Source organism: Tachysurus fulvidraco, chromosome 4 (assembly GCF_022655615.1).
Source record: "Tachysurus fulvidraco isolate hzauxx_2018 chromosome 4, HZAU_PFXX_2.0, whole genome shotgun sequence".
Taxonomy (NCBI): domain Eukaryota; kingdom Metazoa; phylum Chordata; class Actinopteri; order Siluriformes; family Bagridae; genus Tachysurus; species Tachysurus fulvidraco.
Genome location: NC_062521.1, coordinates 16,165,154 through 16,173,424, shown reverse-complemented (window position 1 = coordinate 16,173,424; position 8,271 = coordinate 16,165,154). Strand labels below are relative to the sequence as shown.

Below are 8,271 nucleotides of genomic sequence, written 5' to 3'. Positions count from 1 at the left end.
ATTGTGATCCTGTTGATCAAAAAAAAAATATCCGAAAGCAGTTGGTAGCCTGATCTGATGATGTGTACTAGACCAGATCTAAGTTGGGTTGTCAGTAAGATACTCAATACTTATTTGAATCCAATGAACACTAGTTTACAGCCAAACATGCAATGAGGTATAAAAGCTATGAACAGTTACAAGAATAGTGATGGGAAACTTGTTGTATACGGTGATGCTGATTGGGCATCCAGTCTAAAATGCAGATGAAAAACAACTGTATGTTTTAGTCTTAATGAATTTTCCACTAATTTTCACATTTCCACTGATTGGCTGCAACCACACAAAGTATATATCTTTTACAGTAGTTAAACAGCATGTAGTATGCCTGTCAATATGCACCAGTAAAAATCCTGAAGAATAACCAAGGTACTATTGCTCTCTCGGAGGGCACGGTGGCTTAGTGGTTAGCACGTTTGCCTCACACCTCCAGGGTTGGGGGTTTGATTCCTGCCTCTGCCTTGTGTGTGTGGAGTTTGCATGTTCTCTCTGTGCCTCCGCTGTTTCCTCTGGGTACTCTGGTTTCCTCCCCCGGTCCAAAGACACGCATGGTAGGTTGATTGGCATCTCTGGAAAATTGTCCGTAGTGTGTGAGTGAATGAGAGTGTGTGTGCCCTACGATGGGTTGGCAATCTGTCCAGGGTGTCTCCTGCCTTGATGCCCAATGACGCCTGAGATAGGTACAGGCTCCCCGTGACCCGAGAAGTTCGGATAAGCGGTAGACAATGAATGAATGAATGAATGAATATTGCTTTCTCCAAAATCCATGTATGTGGCCAAAGGTGTAATAACATGTTGATGTAACATCAGCACTCAATAATGGCAAAGTGTGACAACAAATTGATGACAATTGAGTATTGTCCCACAAGAAGAGATGGCAGAGATGTTATGATTAAACCAGTGTTTAAGGGCAGAAATTTAAGGGCTTATTTGGTATGTTAATCCGAAAAACCAGGGACAAGCAATTTTGCAGTCATATGTAGTTACAATGATATACAGCATTGTACAGCAAGTGGTGGTGTTAAGAGTTATAATAGCTCTGATCGCATACTGCTTATTTCATATGTGACATATGTTTTTCTTAAATGGATATATGTCCCTAAAAATATTCATGAAACCATGTTTTTCATAAAGCCATGGAGTTTATTGTTATTATAAGCATGTTTTTATATGTTATTATAGGATGAATTAACTGTTCCTACATGTGACAGATTAACTTTATTCACAGTTCTGTGGGAGGGATTTAGGCGTGGTGCAAGACCACCCCTACTTTACCCATCCAGCTCCCCCGAATCTACACGTGGAAAGTCATCTTGAAGAGAAACAGAGCATCGCTTGTGAGCTCCGCCACGAGGGGCTTCATACCACGTGACTGCGCCGTAAGGCGTCTCAACACCGCGTCTACTTTACTATTAAAATCTCTGCAGCAAAAAATGTATTAGGTTTAAAACTGGTTAGAATTTTTAAAAAGAAAGAAAGAGAGATTATATTTCTTCTCCATACAAGGATGTGAGAAGTTGTGGATTACTTTACAGCTTGCCTGGATGCGTAATATCTTCATACGTTTTAAACAGGGTTCATTTAAAAGACTTAAAAAAAAAAAAACAGGGTGCTAATCGAACATTGGACACGTTCACGGTGAAGCGTTTACAGGTTGCACTTCTGAGAGCACGTGGAGTCGGTGGGCTGGAGCGCGAGCGCGCGGCAACGCAATGAGCCATGAATCATCTCACAGCGTCCAGAGGGTCTGATAGGAGAAAGGTATGAATGTGTACACAGAAAACTGTCAGAGCTCAAAAAAAGGGGGATTTAAAGAGTTCAGGCTTTGGCGATTGTTTGTTTTGTTTTTTTGTTTTTTTTAGAGTTTAATAATAAAGGTATTTGGTGAAAGTGATTTGAATGACCTTTCGTTTCAAAATAAACCTATTAGCACATTTCTTCGTGTAATTCGATTAAATAACAATCAAACTGAACGTTAAGATATGACAAGTGCTGTGAAAGTATCTGTTTGTTTGTCCTTTACGCATAACCTGGAAAATAATGCAGATGTTGATCTGATGAAAAAGTGTGTATTGTAGATCCATATATCCTCATGTACAGCACAAACTATATATATATACTGAAATCAGACCTCAAATCATGTGTACTAGACCCTTCATTAAAAATGGCATTAGGAAAAATGTATACTCAGTCTATAAAACCAAATGTATACCCAGTCCTAAAATTAAAATTAAAATTTTAAATAAAAATGTTTAAAAATTGACATTAAAAAAAAAGTACATTTAAATTTTAATTTCTGTGATTTAAAAAACAACCAACCAAAACAAAACAATTCAATATTAAAGATATCGCACAGGTTTTAAGTTACTGTTTAAATGTAAAGAACTTTGGGAAACTTACCATGTCAGTTGTACAGAAGGTCATCAAACCTTATTCCTTGTACAGACCATTTTCCCTTCTATTGGAGCATGTGTTCAGATGACAAAAAGAAGGATTTAATCATCGGTTTTTACATTTACAGCATTTAGCAGACACCCTTATCCAGAGCAATGTACATTTTTATCTCATTTCATACAAGTGAGCAATTGAGGGTTAAGGACCTTGCTCAGGGGCCCAGCAGTAGCAGCATGGTGGATATGGGCATCAAACTCACAACCTTCTGATTGGTAGCCCAACACCTTAACCACTAGACTACCACATCCCCCATTTTTACACAAGCTGTAAAGAGTCTGTGTCAGCTCTAGTGCACAGTCCTTAAAGCAAAAAATAAACTATACTAAGAAATTCTGAAACTTGTGTACATATTTCTAAAATTCTGTTATTACTAATATCATTTGTAATGAAAAGCTTTGTTTTAAATGAAAGATAATGTAAAGCAGGAGCATTTTGACTAGTGCCCACAGACTTTTTGCATGTTGTTTATCATTCAAAAAGAGTTTAGTTTATTTATTTAGATAAATCACATCAGTTCAGCTTGACATACATTCACTGTTGCTTGGGGATCAGATACTGGATTCTCCCAGTGCATCATTTACAAAATATAATTTTTCACACAGTCGTAAATTATGCTTGTTCATGTAGCCATTCTTTGGGTCCTCCAGGCTCTTCAAAACTATCTGTGGCTATTCTAATTTGCCCCTAGTTGTTAATGGAGGTGTGAGTGCATGGTGTCCAGCAACGGACTGTTATCCAATTTACAGTAAGATCTTTTCCCTATTAACACACAGTGTTCCCTGTATATGATCTAGATCCACTGCAACCATGTTCAGTAGAAAGTACTTACCAAAATGAATGCATGATTGGATATCATAAATAAGTATTGTAGTTCATAAATGCTTGGTAAACATTTATAATATCTGTAATATTCCCACTGAATAAAACATTAAAAAGACAACAAGCAATACAGTTCATGCAGAAAAATAATATAAGCTAAATACAGGCTGTCATTGAAATATCAGTCTGCTTCCATGTGCTTGTGTAGGCTTTCTGCCAGCTCTTTCCTCACCTCCTCTGCCACAGTGTTCCCCAGCCACATCTGAACCTTGTGGGCCCAAGAAGCATCAGTGAGCCTGTCATTGCTGATTGTGGATTTATATTGCACAAGAACTCCCACTAAACAGTGCCTCCCAGGATGTGCCATCACGCACTGCTGAACCACAAAGCACTCAGTAATGAAACAAGACAAAAACACAGAGCTGCAACATGCTTCTCACACTCATAGAGCTTATACCTCTGTGACACTGATTCCTACATTTGCACTGTGTGGCATGTTCCTTGTCATATTATTGAATTTTCATGTATAAAGCAATAACAAACACCTTGACCACAAAATGACTAGTAACGACCTTCTGAACACGAACATTAGTAAAAATACTAGTTTTAGCAAACACTTAACAGTTAGCAGCTAATTTTATATGTTCTATTTTCTGAAAAAAAGTCTAATTTTATCATGTTTTATTTTAATGAGATTATAAATGACTGTAGTTACATAAATAACTGGATTATCATGTTTCTACGCTTTATTTTTTTAATATCATGCCACTTTTAGTCTAGAGTGCAGCAGTTAATGTAATTTGTATTTGAATAATAAACAGAGTGATGTCCGTTTCTGCTTCAGCAGATCATCAGATTTGTCAAATGCTCCACTGGGTTTTGAATATGTAAAGATCTCAGCTAAGACGCAACTGCTGACAGTTTGATTGCTATAACATAATAAGCTCGCATAACTGGTTTATATTTACTTACAGAGCAAACTATCATTCACTGTCGGCCTGAAAATTGTGTCTTTTCCTAAATGAGATGCTTTGTGCAGATAATTTACTTACTTGATGTACCCAAATAGTGGGAAGATTCTGCTAAGATTTGATCTGACGGTTGGTTTGACTGAAAACACTACATTTGACAGTACAGTATACTACACATGCTTCGTATGGTTTTGCAAACAGATGTTAAAAGACAAGCACTGGTTGGAACTTGTTTGTGGCAATTTGGAAGTATTTGTAAAAAAATAACACATTTGTCCTATGCAAATGTATTTTCCTTATTAAAAGGAGTTTCATTTTATTTCTAGCCATCAGATTGAATTATTGGTTGTTCATTAATAAATGGAACTTTTAGTTGATTGGCAAATTGCTGTATAAGTTTATTTTTACATATAGCAACACATCTTAACATATTTCATTCTTTATGTAATGTTGCTTTACTATAAGAGGACTTGATCCTGCCAAGTGCTTACACAATAAACTTATAAAATACACTGTAGTACCAGTGCAGGGAACCTTTTTAATAATAATAGTAGTCAGCTCATTAATCCATACATTTAACATTATCAGTACAGCTGATTTTCAAAAATCACAAATTTGACTGATTTTCACAAATCACTTGCCATGTTTTGAGAAATGATATCAACAAAAAATATTACTAAAACTATCTGCTTAGTGTTTTAAATGTTAGGAAATGCCTTTAGTTGGATTGAGAAGATTTTATTAAGAGCTGGTGTGTTTTAGATTTATATAGGGAATTGCTGGCAAAATATTCATCACGTTCTCCTACACTGTACCCAGTGGCAGGGAGCGTCACAGCATTTGTTCCTCTGGGTCTTACTGCAGAGCTCTTCCTCTCAGGGCTCATGTGCTCTGGGTCTGTTCTTTATTAACAGAGTTTGTAGGGTGGTGCCACAGTTATACTGTCCTCAGCTGAATATACTCAGGCATTCTGTCCTGTTGAATGCATTTCAACTCCTCACTGCTATTAGTGGGAAGGTGATGACAGTAGTTGCTATTATTGAATCTGAAAGAACAAAGCTCAGGTTGTCCTTCTCTCAGCTGTGCTAAATAGTCATGAAGCTCTCATTGTTAGCAGCTTAATTTATAACACAAGCAGCTGGTTAGCTTATTTTGTGTATTTTGGATAGCAGGTGATTTGAACCACTCTGTACAATGCAATGCAATGTACAGTATAAAGAATGTGAGAAGAATAAGATATGTTTTTGTATTTCCTAATGTTGTAGCTTAATGCAGGTCAGCAGTACGTCATGTCCTGACATGAGATGAACCTACATAGCTACATATACAGACTGTGGAGGGATTTCCAAACAGAAGCCTGTTCAAGAATGAGGAATAAATATGTTATTTTCATCATCTGCATTGTGGCCCTTGTCATCATTGAAAGGGAAAACAATATTATCTCAAGGTGAGCTTTTGCTTTGCTCTTAGCTTGCTATTCAGTTATTTATCATATATTACTCAGTACTGTGATGAATTATTCAGTAACTACCTTGAAACTAAATAGGAAAATGATGTCTTTATGAGAGTGAAAATCCACTGGTATTGTGTAAATTTAGAGGATATAATTTCTTTCTGGCTCTTACAGGGTCTCAGACAAGCTCATGCACAGACAGACACAACAAACCCCAGACCCTCTTTCGTTCTTCAATGGCTCCAGTTTGTATGACAGTGAGATAAATATAAATTCCACACAGCTTTTAGATGCAGACCAGACTGGCCAAAAGCACATTCTCTTATTGGCCACCACTCGCACTGGATCCTCCTTTGTAGGTGAGTTTTTTAACCAGCTTGGCACCAACATGTTCTACCTGTTTGAGCCACTGTGGCATGTAGAGCGGACACTTTCTCAGGACACATTGATCCCCAATTCCAACATCTCATCTATTGCATATCGAGACGTGCTGCTAAGCCTATTCTTGTGTGACTTCTCGCTGCTGGAGAGCTTCATTAGCCCGCCTCCTCTAGAGCATGTCACTCCAGCTCTGTTCCGCCGTGTGTCCAGCATGGCACTGTGTGAGGAGCAGGTGTGCACTCCGATGCAGAAGAAAGTTTTTGAAAGATATCGCTGCAGAACACGCCGCTGTGGCCCTCTCAATTTCACCTTGGCCTCTCAGTCCTGTCTGAGGAAGAAGCACAGGGCCATCAAGACGGTTAGGGTTCGGCAGCTGGACTCACTCCGTTTGCTAGTGGAAGATCCTAGATTGGATATTAAGGTCATACAGCTGGTGAGGGACCCCCGTGCTGTCCTGGCCTCAAGAATGGTAGCCTTCTCTAGCAAATACCAGACTTGGAAAAGTTGGGCAGCAAATGGAGAGGTACCCATTGATGACGAAGAAGTGAAACGGCTCCAAGGAAATTGCAATCAAATCCGTGAGTCTGCCGAGCTGGGCTTGAGCCAACCGGATTGGCTGGAAAATCGCTACATGCTTGTGCGCTATGAGGACATTGCCAGATACCCCATGCAGAAAGCGGCTGAGATGTACGGGTTTACTGGGATACCATTCACATCACACGCGAGGGAATGGATCATTAAGAACACACATGCTTCAGAGGTTGCCAGTGGAGTGTATTCTACACAGAAGAACTCTTCAGAGCAGGTAGAAAAGTGGCGCTTCAGTATACCCTTCAAATTAGCCCAAGTTGTGCAAGAGGTTTGTGGGCCGACTATGGAGCTATTTGGTTATCGATTTGTTGACAGTGAGGAGACATTGGTTAATAAATCTATTAGCTTGCTTGAAGAAAAACAGTTTAATTTTTCATATGTTACAGATTTTAACTTTCAGTTTTAGTAGCAATCTAGTGTTAAACATTTCAAACAGAGCAGTGAATGTATTTTCAAAAGCATAAATACCACACTGGAGCACAGATGTTGTATGCCTTCAGCATTTACCTCATGGTTTAGCTTTAATCAAAGTGCATTCAGTTTGGTTCGACTAATTAAGAAGCTGAACGGTTAATTAATTGTATTTGCTGCTTGTGTTTGAAAAGGGATTTTATTTGTATAAGTAAATTAGATTATTGTTTTTAGTCCTGGAGACACTTTAAGCCAAACATCTTTATCGAAGTTGTTGTTGTGTCTTTTATAGTTTCTTTTGATATTTTGTGATGCTGGACAAAACTGTGTTTTTAATCAACATAAATGTGCGTTTACTGTTTGTGTTCCAAACACAAAATGGAGTCAAAGCCAGAGAATGAGACTTTTGCACAAGCCTAATGGATTCTAGATACAACTTGAAAGCAGGAACTGTTAAACAATCAATTAAAAGTAAGGTAACTGCAACTGTTTTTTTTTATTTTATTTCTGTTTTTCTTGCATCTGCTGTCACGCAGAGACATTTACTGATAACATTTGAGTAAAACCTTCATTATCAGATGATTGGGTGTATGTAAAGTGAGGAGAATGTATGGTGAAAGGAAAATGTTAATAAATAGTTAATTAATAATATAAAATAATACAAGAGGTAGGATGGTTTAATAATATTAGAAGACAATGATACAGATACTTTCACAAAAGAGGACTGGGTTTTTGATGTACTGTAGAAATATAAATACATTAAGGACTACATTGTTATGAAAGTCATACAACATATAAACTAACAATCTACACCAGACTGAAGGTACAGATTGACAGTACTGTACTTGTGTATTTATGACTTTTGTTTACAAATAAAATTAAATTAAATTAATGTGACTCGGCATTGTGAACAGTGGTGTTATATTAGATATTTTAGCTGTGTGAATTCTCCAGGATTCAAATCACCTAGCAATTTGATGCAAAACGACTTTATAAATCCATAACTATTGGGCCTAACCTGAATATGTAATATTGGTCTTAGTAATTATGAAAACATGTTTGTTTCTGTATCAAATTCTTTTAAATGTGTTATTATTAGAGATACAAAGCTAATTGTGTACAAGTGGATCTTAACCTCAGACTTATGAATAT

At 37.4% G+C, this 8,271-nt stretch overlaps 1 protein-coding gene across 1 annotated transcript; it reads left to right on the top strand.

Annotated features, from left to right (window-relative positions):
* The first annotated feature begins 1,365 nt into the window (after window positions 1-1,365).
* Window positions 1,366-7,878, top strand: chst3a (carbohydrate (chondroitin 6) sulfotransferase 3a). Its single transcript, XM_027142192.2, has 3 exons — window positions 1,366-1,800; window positions 5,549-5,730; window positions 5,911-7,878. Exons 2-3 carry the CDS (start codon window positions 5,588-5,590, stop codon window positions 7,112-7,114), a joined length of 1,347 nt encoding a protein of 448 aa, XP_026997993.1. The 5' UTR covers window positions 1,366-1,800; window positions 5,549-5,587; the 3' UTR covers window positions 7,115-7,878.
* Window positions 7,879-8,271: the final 393 nt, after the last annotated feature.